This window comes from Thrips palmi, unplaced genomic scaffold, assembly GCF_012932325.1.
Source record: "Thrips palmi isolate BJ-2018 unplaced genomic scaffold, TpBJ-2018v1 HiC_scaffold_11, whole genome shotgun sequence".
In the NCBI taxonomy this organism is placed as follows: Eukaryota; Metazoa; Arthropoda; class Insecta; order Thysanoptera; family Thripidae; genus Thrips; species Thrips palmi.
In genome coordinates this window covers 3,033,844-3,059,733 of record NW_023144622.1, presented here as the reverse complement: position 1 = coordinate 3,059,733, position 25,890 = coordinate 3,033,844, and the positions used below count along the sequence as shown (strand labels likewise).

Below are 25,890 nucleotides of genomic sequence, written 5' to 3'. Positions count from 1 at the left end.
TCGTTATATGATATTCAATGACATTTTTTAGTTTGTCCCATTCAAAATAACCCGTTCAACACAGATGTCGATCTTCGATTCAAAGGCTTCCTCTCTTAGAGAATTGTCGTTGTTGTGTTAACATTGTTGACATCGCGACGCCATATTGGATATTGGCATTGTGAATCTTCTTTTGTATGACTGTGTGCGTCAGGGGACCAAATTCACTCAATTCGTGTTACATTCGCGGTGAGATTTATCTGAATCACCGTCAATGTTGTGCTCAGTGAAAGCTGCTTTACAGATTTTGTATTTAAAAACCTGAACGTGTGTAGGAGCCAACCGTAATCACGAATCGGCTTCAGCCTGTGCTGGTTCTGACTCCGTGTAGGGGCGGTATTAAGAAACTTCTACCCTTATTTCTAACCAGAGGAAGGTCGATATTGTGAGTATCGTGCTTTGACACTTTTAAGCATTTTCGTCTTGTCTGTATAATTGTTTTCGACACGCAAGGATCTTGGTATTTGTGTACCGTCAGCGTAGTGCTGCCTTCCACAGCGCGTTCTGTTTTTGATGACAACGTCTTTATGTTTTCTTGAAGTTTTAGTCCATTTCTCAATGAGAGAAACAAAAATCAAATGCGTGTGTGTGAGAAATCTGGTCTTAATTCGCCATTCTTGAAACATCAGTTGTGGTGTGAGCAATTTCGTCTTTGTCAGCAGATCTCCAATTGGCACTGACAACAGTTTTTAACATCCCCAGTTTTGTTGAGAATTCTAAGCATCTTTTATGTGGTGTAATTTGGAACCGTCAGCTAGTGTGTGATTGATAAAATGGTCAAGTGCAACTCCTTTGCCAAATGATTATTGCAATCTTGAAATCCAGTCAAAGACAGATTTCTTCATTGTTTCCTATGTTTTGAACTTCTGAATGTGGTAGGCATTTTGGTACTTTTGTCTCAGTCAGTGACAGTCAATTCTTTGCTCAGCAGGACTCCAATTTGTGCATTGAAGCACCAGCATGGAGGACCTATGATTGGTTGCAATGCAATGTGTCCCTTGTGTAGAGATTGTCGAAAAGCCTGACGTGAAAAGGCACCTGATTAGAGGGGAAGCACTTTTGAGAAGTATGGAGAATAATGCTGAACAATTGAAGAAAATAGAGAAAAGACAGCATGAGCTTGAAGTTGCCATACACAAATTGTCCTCGAACATTGAGCAGCTGAAGAAGATCGTGCGAGAAGCTAACTTGTAACACCAGACCAAAATTGTCTGTAGTGTTGTAGGATCATCTACTGACATAACTACTAGTCTCACTCCTGTACAAAGATAAATTCTGGAAGTACAAGAAGTTTTATAAAGTTTGGTTTGAAATGAAACCTGTATTGGTTTTGATCAAAATTTGCTTTGTTTGGTCAGTGACAATTTAAATTCTACAAGGTGATGTGTAAGTAATGTCGTTTATGCATTTGTGGCATGCAAATTAGATTTGGTCTAGACAAACACTTACAAATTTCCTCACTTTGTACATATATTAAGATATTACATTAAGGATATGAATTCTCACCACTGACAAATATGGGTAGTTGCTTCTTTCATGGCCAATTAAAATCCAATTTAGTCATCTTGCTGGTCTGAAGTAGTTAAATTGTCTTCAGTGTACTTATAAGCAAACCTTGTTTATATTTATATTGTTCCATTTCTTTATTCTGCTAATTTGGAAATATTCTTGGTACTTTCCTTCAACAATCCACAATTGAACTGAGTTAGTGAGAGATTCGTCAACAAACTCATCTTGCAGGGCCGTAGAATTCTACAAAAAAGCACTAAAATCATCAGCTTATGATTGGGGTTAATCTGTAAGGTAGTGCCTGTTATGCTTAACATTTTTGAGTCTTCTGACCATTCTTGGCTGTGGATTTGCTTGGCATATTTCCCTTGCACAGATGCTTATATTAATGGATTGAATACATTCCATTCAAATTGTATGTTACAGTTACTCACTGTTACTGGCGGCATTTGAATCTATGGTTGTGACTGCGTTAGGCCCCAGCCAACCAGTTTTTGTTTCTACTTTTCTGATATACCATAAGTTTGATGAATTTGATGCATTTTCAGATGGATTTCCTATCAATTTTAATTTATACTATGAGATAGGGGATTGCTAATCCCTTCATCCTTCGAGTTGGCTTGTTGTCTGACTTCAATACTTGGTTTTTCCCAGGTATGTTGAATTGGTTTGTTATTTTTAGGTGTAAAATATATTATGGTGTTTAACTTCTGGCTCTTAAATGCTATTGTCTGATCTTCCTCTTTTAGATTGTATACTCATAAATACAAAAATGTGGTCACCTCAACAGCAGCAAAACATGTCTCAGCAACAGCGCACACTTGGCATGACGTCAGCCATCACCATGGCTGGACCCAAGCAGCTCGATCACGACAGGACTGATGAACTTATTGAAACTCTTGAGCTTTACAATGTTTCAGTGACTGAGCAAGAACTAAATCATAGGTCTGTCATTGTTTCAACATTGTTGCCTGTGATTCCTGGGCCTGCCTTGATTTACTTAAAGTTGCCAATGTTGTTTATTTTTTTATTTTCAGGATGGAAATATTAAGCAAGCTAAATAACTTAGTGAAAGAATGGATTAAAGAAACAAGTATTAACCGCAACATGCCTCCCAATGTTGCTGAACAAGTAGGAGGGAAAATCTATACCTTTGGATCGTACCGTTTAGGTGTACATCATAAAGGTGCTGATATTGACGCACTCTGTGTAGCTCCAAGACATGTAGACCGGTCTGATTATTTCACTTCATTCTTCGATAAACTTAAAGAACAAAAGGAGGTCACTGATCTTCGGGTGAGCTTTGGTTTGAATCAAATTCCTTGTATGTGGCCATATTAGAATAAGAATCTCAACCCATTCTATTTTTCAGGCTGTTCCAGAGGCGTTTGTGCCAGTCATAAAGATGAACTTTGATGGAATAGAAATTGATATGTTGTTTGCTAGACTAGCTCTTAGGGAAATTCCTGACTCCATGGTAATTTTATTACATTTTTTCAGAATTTTGCTAGGTTAAGCATCACTATTTATTGGCAGCAGTGGGCCTTGCAATTCTGATTGATGATTTAAATTGTGTTTGTTCTTTTATTTCAGGATCTTCAAGAGGATATTCTCCTTAAAAACCTCGATCCAAAATGTGTCAGAAGCCTAAATGGATGTAGAGTAACTGATGAAATCCTTCGTCTTGTTCCTAATGTAGAAAATTTCAGATTAGCTTTAAGAGCAATTAAGCTTTGGGCCAAAAGTGAGCTAATATTTCTTTTAATAACTCCTATAATAATCATTTGTAGATTACTGATCTTACTGTCACGTTTGTTCTTTTCTGTTTTCTCTCAGAACATGGTATCTACAGTAATGCACTTGGATACCTTGGAGGTGTGTCATGGGCTATGCTTGTGGCACGGACATGTCAGTTATATCCTAATGCTGTAGCTGCTACTTTAGTTCACAAATTCTTTTTGGTATTTTCTAAATGGAAATGGCCTCAGCCAGTATTGCTGAAACAGTTGGATGTTGTTAACTTGGGCTTCACAGTATGGGATCCTCGTGTAAGTTTCTTTCTGCATCCACTTTTTTAAATTGATGTTCCAATTGTAAATTGTACTACATGTTTCTCTGGTTTCCAGGTAAACATAGCAGATAGATATCACCTCATGCCTATAATCACTCCAGCATATCCTCAACAAAATTCCACTTTCAACGTTTCAATGTCCACCCGGACTATTATGGAAGATGAGTTTAAAAACGGACTTGCTATCACAGATGATATCATGGTTGGTCGTGCTACATGGGACAAGTTATTTGAACCTCCAAATTTTTTTACCAAATATAAGTGAGTGTTGCTCTTAAGAGTGGGCATTATGTTTCTTTGCTGTTTGCTTCCTAGAATGACTTTGTTTGTGTAAATTTCAGGCATTACATAGTGCTTTTAGCAAGTGCTGACACACCTGAAGACCAGCTTGAGTGGAGTGGTTTAGTAGAATCCAAAATTCGACACTTAATTGGAAATTTGGAGCGCAATCAACATATCAAGTTGGCTCATGTCAATCCTGAGTGCTTTCCTCACTATGAAAGTAATGAACAATCATCAACCGCTCAACCAGCAACACCAAGTCCTTCAGACACTAGCAGCACTGAAGTAACCGAAAAAACAGCTGTCTCAGACAGTAATCCTGTGGCTGAAACCCCTCCGGCCCCCAATGTGACAAGTCCAGGAGTAACAACTCCAACACCTACTCCTCCACCAAGCACACCCAACACATCATCTAAACCAGGGAAAGAAGGACTAGGTTCTATGTGGTTTATTGGACTTGTTTTTGAGAAGACTGAGCACTTGAACGTGGATCTCACTTATGACATTCAGTCTTTTACTGAAACAGGTAATTTGGATGTTGTATTATGGTTCTTTTCTTTTAATTTCAAAAGATTTGGTTCGACATGTTTCGTCTTTATGCTCTCCTTTTTGTAGTCCATCGACAAGCCATGCAAATTAAAATGATGAAAGATGGTATGAAAATTGAAGCCCGCTATGTGAAAAGGTATGGAATCATTGTCATAACTGTGGTTGATTATTACCATATCATTCATCCGTTTTCATTGAATTTCATTCTTTGTAGGAAACAACTGCAAAGCTATGTGCCCCCTAATCTTCTTAAAAGAGAACGCAAGGTATCTCAAACATTACATTCTTCTTTAAGTGTCCCATGTTATGGTTTAAGGCTTAACACCTAATAATCTGTATATATAATTTCAGACAAGTACATCAAACTCAAATCCTTCACAAACTCCAAGAAATGGAACTGCTACACCTATGATGTCCCCAACTAGTGAATCCAACAAATCCAGTACTGCCAATAATGGTGCTTCAAATAAGAAGCGAATTTCTGAAAATTCGTGTGATGGCTATTTTAAAAAGGCTAAGATGGGTGATGAAACCAGTGGGCAGGTAAACATCATCTTAATTCTATTGAGTTTCTCCTTTTCCTTCTGTGAAGTTTGGACATGCATCGTGCTTTCAGGGAGATGAATCACCTAATCAGTCTATAGTACAAGGCGGAGAAGATTCAAACTCAACTTCATATTCCTTGGACGAATCTTCAAATACCTATGTAAACATTGGTGAAACACACAAGAGTACAGAAACAGCAGGCTCTCAGATAGTTGGAGCCAGCAATAGTGCAGCACTGACAAAAGAGGTATGCCATGTTATAGCTATAAATACTGAACGACTTTGTCTTAACCAGTGTGTGTAAATTGTTTCTGTCAAGCTTTTGTTTTCCTCCACTTTTATTATCATCGATCCGATTTCCAAGCAACATAAAAGACTTCTAGCAACTTCATGTTGTGAAGATGACCATTACTTAGGTTCCCTCTGACTATTCAAATTCAAAGCGTATCAAATTTTTGTGAAGGAGGTAGAGTGTGCCTCAGTTTTGTTGAACATTGATCTCTACGGAAGTGCTTTAGCTGATTTCATCATAGTGTTAGTGTAATAATTGACTGGTGCCGTGTTTGTGAAGAGAAGAGACAGGCAAAGTAATTGTCATAGAACTTCCTGAGTTCTGATTTGTTATTCACTTCTGAACATTTAAATTTAAATCCTTTAATTTAAAACACCTTATTTTTTTAGGTGTACATTGTAAGAAATCGTGTCGCATGTCCTCTTCTTTATTTTTATTTGAACTTTGTTAGATGTTGAGACTAAGATAACAATTTATGAGTTCCTTGAGTGAACATGGAGTACTTTGATACAAAATTGCTCCCTCACCGTTAGTTCTATCTACAAAGGCTAATTTCTGGTGACTTAACTTTGCGGTATGATTAATGTCCGTCCTATCTAACTCTTTTGCCATTTTTATTTATCTTGTCCTATCTCTCTTCCCAGTTATTCTTATTATTTAAGCTGACCATTCATGATCTTCATTTTCTTTATAAGTCTATTATTGTTTGTACTGTTGGGTTTTGTTTCTTGTGGGGAATGAAGTTTTGGTCCGATCAAGAGTTAACTTTTAATCATTCTCGTGAAAATCAATGGCAAGTGGCATGGTATTGCTTCAGATTATCACTGTTTTTTTTTTTTAAGTTTGAGTGAGGAGGTCTGATTCCCATTATCATGTTCCACTTCTTTCTGCTAATGATCATATTATAGCCTTTAACTTAACCACTTACACTAAATAAAGAGTGGAATGCTTTGATCTCTTGTTGGCTGTTTTTTGATGAAGCTTTAAACACAACCTAGCATCTAATTTTTAGACTGTAACATGCTAATACATTTGGTAACTGATTCTCTGTTGGCATAACTTTTGTATCTTGTATTTTTAATTTTAATACCATTGAAGTTAAAGTGTGAAAATTGGACTTAATGGAGTGCACTTGGCATTCTGAAATCTTGTTGGTGCTATTTTTCATTTCTTCTCCCTCATGGTGATGGTGAAAGACTTAGTAAGCTAACTGTGCTCTTTTAACTGACTGTTTTTTCTTTTGACAATGTATTCTAAGAAATGCACGTAAATTGTTTATTGTGCACCGTTGTTAATGATCTTAACTTGGGTCATATCTTTTCTCCCAGAATTTGTCCGAACTTTTGTTGTTTTATGTTCAATATCTATTTAATTCAGGCCATTGACATTCCACCTCCTGTCAACTGTCAAATTGACCTTCAACTAAATACTTTGCAGCATGATGTATTTATTAATTCTAAAGACTCAGCTCCAGTGTGTTCTGTGGCTTTCGCTTCAAAACACAGAATGTCACATTGATTGCTATCTCCTTTAACGCACTTTCAATGTAGTAAATCTGGCAGTTAACAGGAGCTTATAGCTAATGCTGGGTTTTAATTAAATTTTCACTATTTCTAAATCTTTCTTTTCTTCAAATTTATATGTTTGTATTTTTGCTTTTTCTTTCTTATTGTTTATGATTCCAAAGTTCTGTTGTGTAATCTCTCTACCTTTCTTGTTTTTCGTGATATAAACTTACATTTGTGACAAATATTTGTTGAAGCGCTGTATGAAGATTTCAAGCAGTGATATGTTTCACAATAAATTATCGTACCTGTAACCTGAATTGGTGTGGTTATTGCTTTTTGTGGCTGCATTACACTTGGTATCTCAACTGACTATGGTTGAGTTGATTTATTATCTTCCCAATAACTGCTATATAACAACGAGCTTGTGAATATTGCACCAAATAATATTATCAAAACAGCTATTTGTTGTTCAAAACATCACCTGATCATCATCAGATTATGTCGCAGGGCAGCATTGAGAAATCACTTGAACATTTCTGCTGTCAAAAGTCTTGGGATTCTTTTGAGTAGCTGGAGAACTGTAGCTTTTACTTCAAAACTGCTGTTGCATTTGTTTTTATAGTATTGTAATCTGATTACATTTAAACCATCAGCCTAGTCAAGTGATGCATCTGAATCAAGAATGTTTATGTCAATTTTGAAAGCATTGAACCTGTTTTGTGATTGGTCAGCCATTCAGTCAGTATGTAGGTTTTATGTGAAAGATGTGCAGATGTAATTTATTTTCTTCTCTGTCAGCAGGACACATCAAGTGTTTTACATGAAGGATTCATCTGTACATGACCAATCAAGAAGGGTGATGTTCACCCTGTTGAGTTCAAGAAACCACAGTAAGTATGGATTGCAATCAGCCATCAAAATTGTCTTATCTCTGGTCATTACCGACCTCCTCACCATCTTCCATGTCCTTTCCAGACCCAGACTTACAAAAGCACATGAATCTGAGAAAGGAATGTCTATTGGCCCTCCTAAAGAGCCTGTGATTCCTCATTGAGGACCTGTACATTTGACTTAATTGTTCACCATTCAAGCAAATGCTTGTCACAAGTGAAAATGTAAATCTATCATATTATTATGAGTTGGTAATTTATACAAAGCCAACAATTAGTCAGGTGATCTTGCACTCATCATATTATCATCTGTAGCCTGTACAAAGACTATTTTGAGATGAGTTAGGAAATTATTTTGTTAAGTTATTAAGGTTCAAGAAGAAATGTGAAGTTGTACACTTCATAAATGTAAATAATTTGAATGTGGAAAGGAGCTAACCTGCCATGTATTGGCGTGCTCTGATGTGCTGAAAAGGCATTATTTCCATTATTCTTTGACGTAGTGACTAAAAATTCAACAATGGATTTATGTCATGAGAATTTATGTAATATTAAAGATTATGAATGTAACCTCTTCATCAAAGTCTCTTTCTACTTGATCCTTACTCGTTCAAAAAAGAAAATGGCAAAAAAAGATAAAAAGGGGGAGGGGTTTTGAGTTCTTTGTATATTTGGTGTAGTATTGAGCTTATATCTGATGGTTCTGTATAGTTGCTCAATGGTGATATGAGTGACATAATGCCTCCTTTTATAGTAGTCAAGGGTGGTATCTATAGGTGAAGTGTTAATTTTGTTGTTGTACATGTTTGAGTGCTTGTTTTTTTTTTTTTTTTTTTTTTTTTAATGACTACCTTTCAAGCTTCTTGTGAAACTTTGTGGCAGAAATAACAATGCACTCAAAAGTACGGAATTTCAGAATTTTGATAGAAATATTGGTGTGTACTTTGGATTGTAACCTGTTTTGATTTTAATGAAAAGTTAAGGGCACATGTGTGTGGATCAATGCATTTTTTGAATGATCTATTTCATCAACACAAATAATGCAAGATTAAGGTTTTTTTTCCAGCCACAGTCTCTCTTAAAATTGACTTTGTGCGCTATATCTTTTGGATTTGATACCTCTGGAGTATGAGACATTTTACTCCTCTTGGCTAGACTTAGTGAGTATCTTTCATTGACCTTATTGCAAAATGCCATTCATAAAAAAAAAAAATTTTAAAGATTGCCACTGGCTTTTGTAACTTAGATCATTTGGAGTAGGTACAAAAGTGGCATGAAGTGTTTTTCTTATTGTTAGACACAGTTAAAATTAGTTACTTTGGATTATTTACCCACTTTTTTGATAAATCTTTTTTGTTAATTATTCACAGAAATCATGTCACTCTGTGAAAACAACCACCAATTTATTTTGTTTTGTGTGATCAATGACGCTGAATTGAAGTAATTCCTTGTAAATTATTTGGTGTGCTGGTGAAGAGAGTGTTAAGTGTCACTGTATCATCTCATAGCGCCCCATCAGTTTTAATTTTATTTATTATTTTTTTTCTTTTTTTAATATTGCAATTAAGAACTGTCCTTGTCCTATCCCGTTGGCTTGTTTTGACTGAGTTCTCCTGACCTGAGTTGTCTGGAAAGGTGACAGCTGTGCAATTTGATAATGATATGTACTGTACTTGCCAAAAGACCATGCCTTGTTCCATTTTTCTTTGAAGGTGTTGATTCTTTGATTTCTGTTCACTCCCAAGCTTATCAACTGAACACTACAGAAGATGCTGAAGCACAGAACGGTTGAAAGGGGGAAAGATGGTGCTTTAAACTATTGCCTAATTAATTTCTCTCTCAATTGTTTTTAACTTTTCTGCATTGGTCTGGATGGACCTTCTGTTCAATCCTATGTCAGTTTGTTCATAGGGCAATTTTTTTGACTGCTTGTGAATTGGATGTATGTACATAATTGGGTAGTGATTAAAATCTCATGTGTCCTTCCACATACTTAACTCTGTTTGCTGCAGCACTTGTGAGCTATTTTTGTGGTTGTGATTTTTAGATGTTCAGCAATCTTTTTCTCTGTACAGTACTGTATGATGCATGTTAGTATGTTTCCAGATTTCAGTCTCAATTGTCACATGCTGAACAATCTAGATCACAATCTTCTTTTTCTTCCAGTCTCCAGTGTGCTCTAAAGAGCTACATATAGTATTATTGGTCTTGCAGGTATCCTTTCCTCATCTCATTCCTTGCTCTTCATACTGTTACAGTTAGCCTTTGTGGTTAAAAAACAATTATGACCTGTCTTACATTGTTCATACATGTTCCTTTTGTTTGACTGCTGTGGTCTTTAGGAGAATTCACAGAAGTATTTAATCCTGTTTATACATAAAAGCAAGCTGGGAAAGATTTTGAGATGCAGCTTATTGTTTAATGTTTTCTCAAAAGTCATTTTCATGTTTTCTAATTTTCAGGTATTTTCATTGTGTTAGTTTTAAACATGGCTGGTTTCTTGTTTTTTCTTTCCTTTTTCTCTTTTATTCTTCTTTCCACTCCTTGTCCATTGTACCTTGACATGTCGACTTTTGCAAGTGTTCTGTTGGCACCTTGTGCTTTGGATCATATTAAGAAAAGCTTGGAGTCACAAGTCCTAATTATGAAAGAGATTTACCATGTGTTTAAATAGGCTTGAAGTGGTCTTCTGGACTGTCATATATTTGTCATTCTTTCGTTTTCCTTTCCATTTCTTTCTCTTCCCTGTGATAAGGGTCAGGGTTGAGAATTCAAAATATGTCATGGCTCATACTGAAAGCTAGCAGCTCTCTTATGAGGGTCCTTAACTAGCTTCAGTCAACTAAATTTCAGCCAAATCTTCCATAACGTTTTCATCATATAATCCAGATGTTAACTTTTTCCACGGAGTTCGTCAGGATGCTTCTCTTTTTGCCTCCAGGTTCTGTGAGACTACAGTTAATGTTATAATAGGACTTCTTGTACTATTCTTTCAGAGAATCCTTTAATTGTCTTGTAACATGTCTAAAAGGGGAAAAATAAAATAAAAAGAACACTGAATCATCGTTTTTGTATTTATTACTACCTCCCCCTTACAATAAGAAAGATCAAACTAAATAATCTTGATTTCATGTCACACACTTGAATTGTGAATTATATCATCAACTGAAATAAAATTGTGAAGTAAGTCTGAGCCAAAACGAATAAATGAATGGACAAGAAAACTCTAGACCAAGTCCAAGGTTTTCTTGCAATTACTTCATGAATGTAGGGAGTTATTTTTCCCATAAAAAAGTCAGCTTGACAATAAGAATCTGATATAAATAAGACATTACCCAATGTGGTGCATACATCCATTAGGTCTCGTCACACATCATTAATACATTCTGTAATTATTTTATATTGTATTTGAGTTTTGGAGAGTACCAGTTAACAAGATTTACTTAACTATTATCACAAAATCAAATTAGACACTTAATTCATACAAAAAGTCACAATTGTACTATAATTGTGAGGACTTAAACTTAATGATCAAACTCTGTACCTGAAAGATTTTTGCGATAGCAGGCTAAGCTACAGAGAGGGATTCCAGTTCTAGAGCAGGCATACTTCTTTTTCTCAGAGCAGCCATCTACACCGCAATACGTAATATCAGGTTTCTCTTGTCTGTAAATTAAAATTATAGTTAAAATAGAAAATTTGATCAAATTTTATGAACTCACAACATCCACTAAAAGTCAACATGGTAATCTTACTTGACAACTGGTTGCAGAGGGAATTCAAATCCTAAAGGTATGTTGATTGTTGAAATATTTGCAGTAATGTGGTAAGAAATACGAGGAACTTGTTTTTTACTTTTCCCTTTCTGACCTGCCTTGCCTGCTTTAGACTCTTGCTTCTTTAATAAGCGTTCCATTGTTTTTTTCTAAAAAATCAAAATTAAAACAGCTGGCTTAAAAACAGGAGTACAAAACTAGTGCTAAAATTAAAGATTTTGAATAGAAAGGTTCTTACTTTGTCCTTTTCCCTCTTTTCATCTGCTTGTTGCTTACGACGTTGTGATTTCAAGGCTGCCTTCTGAGCCATTTCTTCAGTCATAACTTTCTCTTTGTAACCTGATGGTAAAGCAAATAGGGTCTCCTCAGTATTGGGTGTCTCAGTTTTTAACATGGCTCGTTGACGTGCAGTCATAAGCTTGGGATCCTTTGGTTTCATTTTCATAAGTTCATCATCGACCTAAAAGCAATTTTACAAACATATAGCAATCAGTAGTGGTGATCTACCATCTTTCTTGCAAATGGTCTTATTTCAGATCAGCTTTACAAACATGACAGAGGAAATCAAACATACCTCTTCTAGCTTTCCTGATTCAATCGCATCAAGCCATCGTTCTTCTTCACTTGAAGTTCCGCTATCCCGCCGAGACTTTTTGCTTTTCTTATTGGTTGGTATTGCTTTGTCACTAATACTTAACAGAGAATAAGAATTTTTAAAAAAAATGATCAACACTTGATTATTAATTAGATGCTTGACAAACTTTACCCTTTGATAGGAGCAGGAGCAATAACCAAAGGTGGAGGTTCTTCATAAGGAGGGGAGTCAACCTCTTCATGTTTTGACCTCTTGTGCTTTTTATGCTTATGTTTCTTGTGTTTCTTTCTGTGTGATGACTCAGACGTACCTGAGATGTAAAGATTTAATTATTATTCATTATCGTTCACACAGTCGCTGAAATAGAACATTTAATACATTTGTGCTAAACCTAGCTTAACCTTACCAACATCTATTTGCTCTTCCATTCGTATTTCTTTGCGTTTACCCATCTTTTGACGTTAAAATTCCTTGAAATCGGGGAAGATATTTCGTGTTATGCACATAGTGCGACTTGTCACTTTGCAAAGAAATACATCACATTATGTTGATTATGTTTGTGTTTACATGAACTTGAATTTAGTGCGAATAGTAACGCAAGTGTGAATAGTAGAAATTGGCGCGCTTCGGCCATCATTTCAAACCTGCTCAGAGCTGTTCCGAGGATGGTCCAAAATTGTAGGCACCACAGAATAAGTAAAGAAACACATGCTTTATATTTTATATTTATTTATTAATGTAACAATGAGTTTGAAACCATATCACAAGTTTGGCTGAGGAAGTAGATTTTTCTCCCACATTTACCCTGTCTTTATTTTGCAACCCCTACTTCCATTTTTGGCATTCAAATTTCTGTTGCTGGCACCCATGTTGGGAGCATTGCACTTATGGGCTCATAAGGGGGGAGAGCTTTGAATGTTATTTTTCGTAATGTGCAAATTCTCAACAGGAAGGCTCCTTGATAGCCAGCTGACCATGTGGCAGGGACCACTATGTAGTTTCCTGGCTCTAGTTCTGCACGATGGGCTATTTCTCTCTTGTTGACAAATGGACCAGTATCTACCTCTTCAGGAACGCATAGAAAATATTCAGCACTGAGTCGCTCTCCTGGTGTATCAGCCTGTTGTAAAAATAATTGAATAATAAACACAATTAAATAAAAATAATGTTGTTGAGCTTTCAATGCATAAACCCAGAGCTCTTATACCTTATAAATAAAGTACGCTATTGGTAACATTGGAGGTCTACATGCACGTGCGCTCCTTCTATGTTCCTGCATCAACGCTAGCAACAGAGAACAACGGCCAAAATCCTTATTTTCTTCATGCTCATCTGTGAAGTCGAGGTAATAGTTAAAAATATTTCAAGACTAAATGGATTCCATGTACACAGGGTGGTTGCTTTATTTTACCTGGTTGAGTGATTGTAAGAATGTATTGGGGATTGGTTGCAAATTTTTCCAAGTTATTCCTACTGCCTCCTGCGCTTATTCCTGCTTCCCACCAACCAAATATTTCTTCAACCTAGAAAATTTTAGATTGCATTTTAAATTAAGTTATGAATGAAGTTAAGACTGAATCATCAAAATGGGTTGTTCACACCCAACCTGTAGGTGGTCTGATCCCGTATCCAATGTGGTGACAATGATATTCGTATAAGCTGCTGCGAAGCCCTCTAGGTCCATCCAATGATTTGAAACACTGTTCCGAATAAAGCAAATTTTAGTCCACAATCACACCAACCACTCAACATTACAGCCTTCTCAAATTATGGCTTTTATTCGCTTACCTTCTCATGTTATCATGAACACAAATCTGAGGACCTCTGATTGTCAACTTTGTATCCACTACTATGCTAATATGTACTTCGTGATTCTGAAACAGTGCAATGAAATCGCATTTCACAGAATAGCAATCACAATAAACTTCTTTTAAGTCAAAAGAAAAGAACGGAACTTACGTGAATTTGAACTGGCACCGGTGTACAAGAGATGAGGGCACCGATTCGGAGCGCTTGAACAATCGGGCGATACAGTAGGAGGTACAGAGACTCGCGCGCCCTCGCGGGGTGGCCCTGCTGGCCCTGCTGGCCCTGCTGGCCCTGTTGGCCCTGGTTGCCGGCCTTGGTGGCCGCCGTGTCGGCAGACGCCGCGTCACACACGCCTTCCCCGCCGCCGACGAGCAGCCGCTGGGAGACGCCCCCGGTGAGGTCCTCGAGGCCCCAAAGCACGTCCCCGCCGGACAGCCCGGAGTAGCCACCGTGGATCCTGCAACGCACCGCCGTCCTCAGAAACACACTCAGCTCAGAGCGGGACGACGCGCGCCCTCTCTGGTCCAGTCCGTACTTGGCGAAGGCCTTCTCCAAGAGGGCGGGCCACACTTCGCCGGGCGCGTCCGAGGAGATGCAGTAGGGCGTGGGCAGCCTGTCGTCCACCAGCACCGTCTCCCAGCGCCCGAACCGCCACAGCCGCACGCGGACGGCGCCCTGCACCCCCGGCACCTCCGCGCCGAACACCTGGGGCAGAAGGAGCAGTGAGGACCAGGCTCGGGGCTTTCGAGCTGCTAGGCTAGCTGGCGCACGGCGACCTTGTCCAGCAACTGGGGCTTCTGGGAGACGATGGCGATGGCCTCCGCCAGCCAGCGGTCGTGAAAGGCGCCGACGCGCAGGCGCCCTCGGCACTCCCCCGTCCAGAGCGGCCCGCTGCCCGCACCACCCGCACCCAGCTCCTGCACAGTCCAGACTCGGTGACAGCTTCCTGCTGGCGGCGCACAGTGGGCCAGAGGACCGGAGGAGGCGGCCAAAATTCTAGACGCGTTTTGAACTCCAGAGTCGCTAAGTGGGACTCTAATCGAACATGTGACCCCACCAATGGATTCCTCGTTTGGAGAGCAATCCATTGGTGGGGTCACACGACTCTGGAGCTCGAAACGCGTCCGGGCTTCCGACCCCTGAGCGGAGGCGGGCGTGCGTACCGTCGGTCGGAGCCAGCGCGTCCCGGGCGGCGACCCGACCTCCTCGCCGTCCGCGGGGAAGTCCGCGTCGCAGAACGGCGCCCCCGGCGGCCAGGACGAGGGCGAGAGGTCCTGCGAAGAAGCCCCTTCTGGTTGTCACTCCTCGACCACCTCGAAGCGTCGCGCTGACGCTGCCAGTCGCAGGGAATGACCGGGCGATACTCTGCGCCCGAGCGACTTCGAAGGCTGGAGTATCGCCGGGTCATTCCCCTTGCGACCGTAGGCCCGACTCCGACAGTGCAGCGCCCCAGAGTGCTGAGCGCTACTCACCCGCAGCCCCAACTGGCCGTCCACGAACGGGGCTTCAGGCTCGCTGCTGTATGGCGGGTCCAGCAGCACCGTGTCCACCTGGTCAATCTGCAACAGGCGAGGAAGTTGGTCCGGGAGCTCCTGTCCTCACTGTGCTTCTTCGCTCTCTCTCTCACCCCTACGACACCCCATGAGTGCGAGAGAGACAGAGCGACGGGGGCACCGTTCGGAATCTTTGTGCTGGTTGTTCGTCTGGACAATATTTCGTAGAAATTGGCACAGCCCTCTACCCCTTCCTGGCGTGCGCGGCGGACTTGGCGTGCCCCGCTCTGATAAACTAAAGTGCAACGCGGAGGCCAGCCCCGCGGCCAGCCACTCATTACCACGCCGACAGCGCGCAGTAACTCAACGCGGGACTTGTCACATGTTGCATTCGGGGAAATTGCACTCTGCGCGCAGTGTGCAGGACACGCCGAGGGCTTTATTGAGCCGGGCTGCTCGGCGAGAACATTGAAAAACGCGAAATACACTCGAGAAAAAGGGCTCGGCTGTGCGGCCCCGGGCGGGATTCGAACCCGCGGCTGCGGCTCACCTGCAGGATGCGGGTCTCCAGGGAGTGCGGGCGCATGGACAGGCGGCGCGGCCCGCTGAGCAGGTGCAGCGGGCTGGCGGCGTCGTGCTCGCTGGAGCTGGTGCTGGAGGTCGGCGTCACCCCCAGGCCCTTGCCCAGGCCCTTGCCCAGGCTGCTGGACAGCTTGACGGCCGAGTACGAGCTGGAGGCGCACCCCATACCTGCAGAAGCACGTCCTCGTCAAGGCTTTGGAGAGCGGGGCGAGATGGGAACCCTTTCCCGCACCGTCCGGGCCCGCCGACCAAGTCTTTCGTCTCCTCCTTTTGCCCACTTCCCTTGACTTCTTTGCGCGGCGACTTATCGCAAGACATTAACATTGCAGCCCGGGGGGCGGGGCGGGGCGGGGCAGCGCGGGGTGCTAGCTGGGGGTCTAGTCGGCGCCCTGCCCGGCTGGGGCCTGGTTGGGGTGGAGGCGAGGCGGGGCGGGGCGGGGCGGGGGCGGGATGTGGGTCCGGCACGCTAGCCGCCGATCAGCCTTCGCCTTCGGCTTCGACTTTGGCGCCACGGCCGGCCGATGCATCGCCCTCCACAGACCCACAGGGTGACGTGTCGAAGTGGCCGCCTTTATTTTTACTTTGGATTTCGATCTCAGTAGGCTGTCTCTGTCACACTCACGGAGCGCTTCGCAGGGTGCGAGGGAGACAGTCCGGGCGCCGCTGTGAATTATTGAAGCCGAAGGCCGCAGCGCGGGCCTGGCCCCTGGCCGTCCACCGCGAACTTGCATCGACGAGACTGCAGGCCGACTCCGTCCGTCCCTCTCGAACTCAAGGGGCGTCCCGTGCAGGCGCGAGAGAGACAGGGCGACGGAAACGACTCTCGGAGTCAGAGTGGTGTATCGGCCTCCTTGGCCCAGCCCCAGGCCCAGCCCCAGGCCCAGCCCCAGGGCCCCGGGGCTCGGGTCGGGCCGGCTTGGCGGCTTGGCGGGCTTGGCCTGGCCCATTGCGACTTACACCAAGTTTTCGTGTGCTGTTCGCCCTTCGAGCAATCGATGGCGGCGTGGCGGAGGGACGCGGCCTGGCGAGGCACGGCGCGGCGCGGCACGGCGGCGCGCTCAAGGGAAAAAAGGAAATATCCTCCCCACTTACAGCTCTAAAGTTGAGGCGTTTGTGTCTCGCAAACGGCGAGCGGGTAACCAACATTACGCGAAAAGCGGTCTAAAAGAGGCAATTCGATCTCACTTCGCGTCGCCCGAAAATGGAACAGTGTAACGAGTGCGCCCCTGAAGCTGCGAGCGATTTGCCCAGTGGTCAAGCCGTGGGCAACCCGTGGGCGCGCCCTGCGACCCTTGACCTTCCAGTGAGTTGGAGCGAGAGGCAAGGCGAGGCGTTGTTCCGATCTAATGTCTTGCATGCAGCGGGCGTGTGCTTTATGCATGACGGGCAGGGATTGGGGGCGGGGCGGGGGCCGCATCCCTTGCGTGACCAAGTGGGTGGAGGACTCGGTGGAGGATCTATGGGGGCGGGAAAACCACGCTGATAGAGCGCCGGGGCCGCGCAGCGCAGCGCAGGCCGGGCGGGCTAGGGAGCACCGCCGAGAGGGCCACCATCTTCCCCGAACTCCCCGACCGGAAAGTACACTGCAATTGATGCCAACCTAACGACTGCCGGACTCGAAATCGTGGTTTGGCCTGACTTTAGGCAGCCACTGCGTCTAATCTAAGGTGCCTAATCGTTCTCCCTCAACGGGTGGGTACTCTTTGGGCCTTCCTTTACAACACCTTTGTTACGGAGTGCGATTGGCCGCCCTAGTTTGGGAGCAGTATTGCAGCAAAGTTTGTCAAAACGGTAATAAATGTGTAGAAGTCGTGGTTTGGGCTGACTTTAGGCAGCCACTGCGTCTGATCTAAGGTGCCCAATCGTTCTCCCTCAACGGGTGGGTACTCTTTGGGCCTTCCTTTACAACACCTTTGTTACGGAGTGCGATTGGCCGCCTTAGTTTGGGAGCAGTATTGCAGCAAAGTTTGTCGAAACGGTAACAAATGTGTAGAAATCGTGGTTTGGCCTGACTTTAGGCAGCCACTGCGTCTGATCTAAGGTGCCCAATCGTTCTCCCTCAACGGGTGGGTACTCTTGGGGCCTTCCTTTAGAACACCTTTGTTACGGAGTGCGATTGGCCGCCCTAGTTTGGGAGCAGTATTGCAGCAAAGTTTGTCAAAACGGTAATAAATGTGTAGAAGTCGTGGTTTGGGCTGACTTTAGGCAGCCACTGCGTCTGATCTAAGGTGCCCAATCGTTCTCCCTCAACGGGTGGGTACTCTTGGGGCCTTCTTTACAACACCTTTGTTACGGAGTGCGATTGCCGCCTAGTTTGGGAGCAGTATTGCAGCAAAGTTTGTCAAAACGGTAACAAATTGTGTCGGGTTGGGCCGGCAGCCACCGCGCTAAGGTCCCAATCGTTCTCCCTCACGGGTGGTACTCTTGGCTCCTTAGAACACCTTTGTTACGGAGTGCGATTGGCCGCCCTAGTTTGGGAGCAGTATTGCAGCAAAGTTTGTCAAAACGGTAATAAATGTGTAGAAGTCGTGGTTTGGGCTGACTTTAGGCAGCCACTGCGTCTGATCTAAGGTGCCCAATCGTTCTCTCTCAACGGGTGGGTACTCTTGGGGCCTTCCTTTAGAACACCTTTGTTACGGAGTGCGATTGGCCGCCCTAGTTTGGGAGCAGTATTGCAGCAAAGTTTGTCAAAACGGTAATAAATGTGTAGAAGTCGTGGTTTGGGCTGACTTTAGGCAGCCACTGCGTCTGATCTAAGGTGCCCAATCGTTCTCCCTCAACGGGTGGGTACTCTTGGGGCCTTCCTTTACAACACCTTTGTTACGGAGTGCGATTGGCCGCCTTAGTTTGGGAGCAGTATTGCAGCAAAGTTTGTCGAAACGGTAATAAATGTGTAGAAGTCGTGGTTTGGGCTGACTTTAGGCAGCCACTGCGTCTGATCTAAGGCGCCTAATCGTTCTCCCTCAACGGGTGGGTACTCTTTGGGCCTTCCTTTACAACACCTTTGTTACGGAGTGCGATTAGCCGCCTTAGTTTGGGAGCAGTATTGCAGCAAAGTTTGTCGAAACGGTAACAAATGTGCTCGGGGAGGCCCAGCTGACCGCGGTTCCGCGGCTCCGCGGCCACGCGCTGCTCGTGCTGCTTGCACTGCTTGGCGTCGCCGTGACGGAGTGACGGAGTAACGAACCTGCTGCTGCCGGCCGCACCGCCGCACGCATCGACCGCGACCGCCTGGCCGAGGGCGAGGGCTTGGCCGAGGGCTGGCCGACGGCGTGGCCGCGCGCGCCGGACGGCCCTTGAGACGGTCTGGGCCGGCCTGCCTGGCCCGGGCGAGCCGCGAGCCACGCTTCGCCGCGCGTCCGTACCGCCGCCCGCACCAGGGGGCTGTAGGGCTGCTCGGTCGACGCGTTCCGCCCCGGAGCTGGAGGGCTGGACTGACGGACTGGCCACGGGCCGAGCGGCACAATGGGCCCCACCGCGCTGCCCCCACCAGGGCCCACCAGGGCCCACCACCGCCAAGCCGCCGGGGTGGTTCACGCTTCGAGCACCACACTCCACCCCTTACGCTTCCTTTCCTTTTTCCGCCCCTCCTCCGCCCCCTCCTGTTCGGCCTTCTTAAACGCAGCCCTCTACAAGTGCCCGAGGGGAGGGGGGGGGGCCTCCCCTGTCTTGCGTGCCAGTCCACGCAACACTCTCGCCACCGACCCCATTACTTCGACACCACGCCGCACGACAACGCTCTCCCCGACTTCCACCCACCTCTTCCCTTTGAGGGCACATCTCAGAATAGTGTAAAGGAGCCTCTTCTCTCTCTCTCTCTCTCTCTCTCTCTCTCTCTCTCTCTCTCTCTCTCTCTCTCTCTCTCTCTCTCTCTCTCTCTCTCTCTCACACAACTTCCGCGTGGTGCTTCCGGCCATTCGGCTTTCCTCCTCGTAGAGGGTCGGGTCGGGCTGGCACGCAGCAGGGGAGGGAACGCCGCGAACGCCAGGGGTGGCAAATTCAGAACAAGGCCTGCCACCTGCCACCGCCATTTCTTTCATTTTTTTCTCCGTTACAAATTTGATTCATATCAGCCTCACCCAACAGTCTTGTTTATTGTTTTTTTTTCGAGCGGGGCGCCGAGAGGTAGGCAACCCGCTCGGCAGCGGCGCTCGACGGGCCTGCCGCGTGCGTCTGGCAGGCGCTCTCGGCCTCCGCCGGCGAGAGCGAGAGCTCGAAGCGTGATGCGCGTGTTTTCACAGGAAAGCACCGATTCCGAAACGCTGACAAGGAAACCCAGCGGTATACGAACACGGGGAAGTCCCTCGCAGTGCCGGCAGCGCACGCCGCAGTGAGTGGCGAACAGAGAAGCCAGACTGAGAGTCGTTCCCGGAGGGACGAAAGAATGCGTCTTTCTTTTCACCGGGAGGAAAGGACCTTGGTGCTGTTTTCCAGGAGGAGACGCAACGCGCCGCGAAGCACCGCGAAGTAGCTTCGTCACCCTCGCCCTGAGTGTGAGTGTGTGTGTGTGTGTGTGTGTGTGAGTGTGCTCATCTGTGTGCCTGAATCGGTGTCCCTGGGTCATGGGCTGCGCGGGTGCGGGGTCAGCTCGGAAGCGCATCACAGCTTCGCCATGGCTTTGCCTCGCTGGTCCAGGATCGAACCACTGCGTCTGTGTGTGTGTGTTTGTCTGCATGTGTGCGCGCGCGCGTGTGTGCGTGTGTCTGTGTGTGCTGACATCACCTCTGGCCATGTCCGACAGGCTAACTAGAAAGAGCTCCTAGCCGACAGAGACCCTCCAAAGCCTGACGCGGCCTGACGTCAGGACGGCGTTGACGGCACAGTTTACACACTGCATCCTCGCGCGTCCTCGCTCGACGCCTTTTCATCCCCAGCCTTACCTGGCAGTGTGTCACGGCGCGGTGTGGCCGGCCAAGACGGTGGCGGACACTGGGGTCGATTCAGATTTTTATCGAGCGTGTTTTGGCTCGGTGCGCAGCGACGTGATGACACCCTCACTCACACACTCACCTTCACACTCACACGCTGTGTGCCTCAACCTCTCACGCAAGCAGGTGAGGTCACCGTAACCAAGGGGATAAGGTCGCGCGTCGCGAGGTGTCGCCCGGCCCGAGCGGGCCCCAGTTACCCTAGGGACCAGCACGCACGGTCCAAGGGGTGCGAGAGAGACGGAGCGGCAGGAATCTGACTCCAGGATGCTGTACACGAGACGGGTCGCGTTTTCTCGATGGTTCCTGCCTCCCTGCGCCTGGGCTACACGGGCTACCCTCGTGGCCGCGCGGCCAACGATCAAACTCGGCCGGCGCGGTCCTCGCAAACGCTGCGCCACCTTTCAGACTCACTCAGACACTCCTCGGACACCCCGAGGCTGCGATCATCAATAAAGCACGCCGGCCTCACTCTATTTATCACTTGTCCCTCTCATCAGCTGCGCATTTCGCTTGACCGCCCGACCGTCTGCAGTCGCTCCGTCTCTCTCGCACCCCTTCGGCGGCCCGGGACGCCCCGTGAGTGCGAGAGAGACGGAGCGGCGAGACCGTGCCGTTCGGAGTCAGCCTCGGGCGCCTCGTGTGCAGGGGCATCTATCTCCGCGAAAACTTCCTGCTTCGTTCGGATTCCACGATCCGCATGAAGTCATCGTATTCCCTGCTCCTCCTCCTCTCTTTCTCTCTCTTTCTCTCTCACTCGCACTCGATACCGCCGCCGCCAGCCGCTTGACCCTTTTGACCCGAGAGTCTCTGCCGAGCGTCGCATCTCTGGTGGTGGAGGGGGAGGAGGGTCAGTTGTGGCAAGGTGAGCCAAACTTGCAGGCCCTGCCGTGGCCCTGGCAAGGCCAGCATCCGTCTTTTGGGACAACAACAACAACAACAACAACAAGACTCTTTATTCCTGTCGGCGCCTGCTTAACATCCAGACGCACCAAAGGAACTTTTGTAAAAGCCTTGAGGAAGCTCACCAAAAGCCTTTAATCTTAAGTTGGTTTTTGAGAAAGTCTATGGCGGAATATATTTGAAGAATTTTAACACGCAAACTAATTGCGCGCCAGTGCCGTGCCGAGCAGGTCCTAATGAATGCCGTAGAGTGTCGTGGGTGGCAATTACAGCCACGACACGGCCTCCGCCAATTTGAGGGGACGCTTGCCTCCACTGGTCTTCTGGCCCACTGTGCCGCGGAGCCCCGGCCACTTTCAGTGAGCAAACCAGAGGGTTTATGCACGCCCCGGTGACGCCACCGGCCTTCCCGCCGCGTCGCCGCCCCCGGCCGCCCCCGCCGAACGCGGTAAAAGTAAATAAGAATGACGGATGGCGTTTGAACCGGCGCGACGGGGCCGACCATTTTTTCGGCGGCGTTTGCGGAATCTCTGGGCGGCAAGGCAGGCAGCGGCCAGGGACGACCTTGCGACGCCGCCGTGAGGCTGAGGCCGCCGTGAGGCTGAGGCACCCGAAGGTAAGGTGGTGAGGTACCGCCGGGTGAAGGAGCGGGTGAGCTCAGCGCAGCTCGGTGGTGACGTCACGTCAGGCTCGGCGTGCTGGGCCCGCGGACACGGCCCCCGCGGACACGGCCCCGCGGACACACAGCCACGCACGGAGCAGCCGTGGCCAACCTAACCTAACCTAGTCCAACCTAACCTAACCTAGTAGGCACGCTGAGGTTGGCAGGCCACCCTTCCGACATTAGTGCCATGCTGGTGCATCGCGGCAAGTTTCCGCCTTCTCGTGTGCTATCGCACTGGTTGCAGGATTAATTGATACTGCCCCCGTTATGCACCGGGCGGTGGCGGCACTGGCAAGGGCCCTGGCCGCCCCGGGGGCCGAGAGTAAATTAACAAGTAGCGCATCGACCCAGGCCGCAGGGCTAACCCACAGCCGCGGCGGCGGGAAGAGTTTCAGGGAACTTACCGGAAAACTAGCTAGCCACAGTGGGCTGGGTTAAGCAGGCCCGAGATGACCATACCCCCCGGCTTACGAAGAGGCCGCGTGAAAAACCGCCAGGCTGCAAGCACTGCAAGCGTGGCAGCCAAGAAGGGCCCCGGACTGCACGCGCGACGGCACGGACCACGGCGACCACGGCGACGAGGACTCGGACGAGGAAGAGGGTCTAATGTGAAGGTCGCTATTTGTCCGCGGCGAATGGCCAGTCTAGCAGGCCTGGCGAGCCGAGGGGGGGGGGGACATGATGCGATTGAATTTGCGTGGCGGTGGTGCCCCTGCCTGCGCTGTGCGCCCACCTTGGCACTGCAGCTACACTGCGTCCAGGGAGATGGGGGCGTGGCGGGGCGGGGCGTGGCGTGGCGCGACGGCCGGCTTTGGCTATCTGCCGGTCACTGCACTGCCTCCGCCTGACGTCACCGCCGAGCTTCCACCACAATTTCAAGGCACACTTTTAGAAAAATGTCATAGTTGAAACGAATTTGATTTCTCAATTTTGTGTTGAGAAAAACACGCATGAAACAACAACAGGAACAAAATACAGAGTAAGCGGCGAGTGAGTGATCTTGGGAGACCAAAATAAAGAAACTCTCTACGCCGAGCGAGCCCTGGCTAATTGTTACGTTACGTCCGTTTGCTTTGCGCAGAGGCCAATTAAACGATCGTTAATCACTGTATTGGGTGCGATAATTAGTTGCGAAACCTCTATGACGCCGTGCGTGGTACCCATCCCAGGTTAACGCGGTGGTGATGGATAGAGACGCAACCCGTACAACTTCAAGCACCGCCTGACGGGTCTCTTGCACATTAAGACACCGTACTCGTCTGCCCCAAATCTAACCTTCCTCCCTGCAATGCTCTGAGCCACCTCCCACCTGGTACCTGCAGACTGATCCCGTAGAGCGTTTCCGTCGCTCTGTCTCTCTCGCACCGATGCGGGCCGCCCCATGAGTGCGAGAGAGACGGCGCGACGTGTGGAACGGCGTCCGCCTGGTCAGCACCCGAATTAGCGCTGAGTGAATCACGTCCCGCAAACCTAACCTCACCGAGCAAAGCGCCTTTTATCAATTTATCTCTCTCTCCTCTCGGCCCCCTCCTCCTGCTATCCTGCTATTTGCCGGGAAGTGGTTCCCGTCCAGTTTGACACGCCGTACCCGCCTGTCGCAGGCCGCCGGCACGCTGGACGGGCTGGACGAAGCTGGGCGGTGATGACCGCGTCTATTTCGGGAGGCGACGACGCGGACGACGCTCACATGTCGCTGTGGCCATCCGCACTCTCATCCCGATTTGATTCTTCTGCACTGCAGTCCACAGTGGGCCAGAAGACCGGTGAAGGCGGTGAGCGGGAAGCGACCATGTCTCTTCGCGCCCGGGGTGCAGGCCACCAAACGCGCGTCCCTGCTGCCGACTCTCCCCCCTCCCCGCGTCCCTGGATCGTTTTTGCTCTAACTGGAGGCGGCTGCAGCTACTGCAGCTGCCTGGATTCCTTTCTGGAGCTCACCTGGGAGGCTCTCCCGGCGATCCGCGGGGGGGGGGGGAGGGGGAGAAGGGGGAGGGGAGGTCTAGGTCAATGCCTCTCGCCCTAAGCAAGGAGGCGGCGCCGCGGCGCGCCGATCCGCACGACCGTGTTAGGGAAATAACAAACTGCGGGCGGCACGCCATGTCGTGTGTGTGTGTGTGTGTGAGCGCGCTCTCTGCCCGCGCCCGGATGGCAAGCTGCCCGGCAGGGCCAGCAGATCAGAGCGAGAGGAACTCGTAGAAATGCGTGAAAAACTCTCTAAAGGCTGGCGGACTGGCTTCGCAAACGCCGTGCACGCGGTTTTTTTTTGGTCGGCTCGCGTAATACGGGCCTGCTCGCCACTTGTCACACACCACCTCTCATTTCCGTTTTATTTATATTCTTTTTTTTCTACTTTCCTCTTTTTTTATTTATTATCCCCGCCCCTCGCTCATGACAACGTAGGCGTGACCAAATTCTGCGCGCGTCAGTGCGATGGTGATTTGTGGCTTTGGCGCTTTTCTGCTCGATGGTTATTTATGGGAGCGGGCCTTGCAGGACTTCTTTGGGGCTCCCGGGCCGCGGACCTCATGCCCGGACCGGACGGCCCATGGCTGCCAAAGGCCCATCTCATTGGCCAATCGGCCTTCCTGGCCTTCCAGTGTGCCGGCCCTCGCCGCCCGCTGGCCCGACCCGACCCGACCTCCAGAGAGTTCACACGGGGGGGAGCCCCCAGCGGGCCAGAAGACCGGAGCGGGGCGGGGAAAAAACTCTGGCGTTTTGAGCTCCGAGTCGCTGAAAGACTAGAACACGACGTGGACCCCACCAATGGATTCCCGTTCGGAGAGCAATTCATTGGTGGGGTCACACGTTCGGCTCGAGTCCCATTTAGCGACTCTGGGACTCAAAACGCGTCTGGAGTTTGGGCCGCCTCCACCGGTCTTCTGGCCCACTGTGGAGCCCCTGCCCAGCGACCCGCTGCGCAGAAGCAGCCCGGAGCTGGGGCAGCGGGAGGAGGTACCTTTCGGCGAGGATGACATCATGGCGTTGCGGCCGGTCAGTCTCGGCGTCTCCCTTTCCGTGCGCGGCCACACACACACACACACACACACACACACACACACACACACACACACACACACACACACACACACACACACACGGAGCATACCAGCGGCCGGCGAGATGGCATGACTACCCCTCCCTCTCCCACGGCATGCGTGGTGCCCTTTTTGCGCACCGGTCATCTCTCTGTGTGTGTGCGCACTGGTGTGCACGCCCCTACGCCGCCACAGGCAGCGCCTCTAAAACACACTCCTCAAATTGAGTGTTCACGGACGGAAGAGCAGTAACAACAACAAATAACTTTGAAAAGTGCAATACGGTCTTAAGAGAGGCGCACGCAGCCGTGGCTGGCCCTAAGAGTTACTGATCGTCGAGTCGTCCCATCCGTCCCTCCGCCAGCACACTGATTCCGAGAGTCGCTTTCGTCGCTCTGTCTCTCTCGCACCTGTACGGGACG

The 25,890-nt window shown here is 47.7% G+C and overlaps 3 protein-coding genes across 8 annotated transcripts; 1 reads left to right on the top strand and 2 right to left on the bottom strand.

Moving 5' to 3' along the window:
- The first annotated feature begins 125 nt into the window (after positions 1-125).
- LOC117639185 (poly(A) polymerase type 3) lies at positions 126-10,751 on the top strand. Of its 6 annotated transcripts, XM_034374610.1 has the most exons (16): positions 126-228; positions 315-424; positions 971-1,425; positions 2,097-2,202; positions 2,298-2,493; positions 2,586-2,844; positions 2,921-3,025; positions 3,142-3,292; positions 3,385-3,596; positions 3,675-3,880; positions 3,961-4,427; positions 4,517-4,586; positions 4,665-4,716; positions 4,802-4,993; positions 5,067-5,243; positions 5,316-7,113. In XM_034374610.1, the coding sequence occupies exons 5-16, from the start codon at positions 2,321-2,323 to the stop codon at positions 5,421-5,423; spliced, it is 2,172 nt and encodes a 723-aa protein (XP_034230501.1). In that variant the 5' UTR covers positions 126-228; positions 315-424; positions 971-1,425; positions 2,097-2,202; positions 2,298-2,320; the 3' UTR covers positions 5,424-7,113. The 6 variants fall into 6 exon arrangements, with proteins under 6 accessions (XP_034230501.1, XP_034230500.1, XP_034230499.1 ...); XM_034374609.1 differs by lacking the exon at positions 971-1,425; XM_034374608.1 differs by having other exon boundaries at positions 136-424; positions 968-1,425.
- LOC117639186 (INO80 complex subunit B) lies at positions 10,747-12,652 on the bottom strand. Its single transcript, XM_034374613.1, has 6 exons — positions 12,464-12,652; positions 12,229-12,367; positions 12,037-12,154; positions 11,701-11,922; positions 11,442-11,611; positions 10,747-11,352 (listed from the first exon to the last, which is right to left on the bottom strand). Exons 1-6 carry the CDS (start codon positions 12,507-12,509, stop codon positions 11,211-11,213), a joined length of 837 nt encoding a protein of 278 aa, XP_034230504.1. The 5' UTR covers positions 12,510-12,652; the 3' UTR covers positions 10,747-11,210.
- A 108-nt stretch (positions 12,653-12,760) lies between these two features.
- Positions 12,761-16,107, bottom strand: LOC117639677 (calpain-1 catalytic subunit-like). The gene is made up of 9 exons (XM_034375553.1): positions 15,910-16,107; positions 15,339-15,425; positions 14,402-14,571; positions 14,017-14,323; positions 13,846-13,931; positions 13,664-13,757; positions 13,469-13,580; positions 13,265-13,389; positions 12,761-13,177 (listed from the first exon to the last, which is right to left on the bottom strand). Exons 1-9 carry the CDS (start codon positions 16,105-16,107, stop codon positions 12,902-12,904), a joined length of 1,455 nt encoding a protein of 484 aa, XP_034231444.1. The 3' UTR covers positions 12,761-12,901.
- Positions 16,108-25,890: the final 9,783 nt, after the last annotated feature.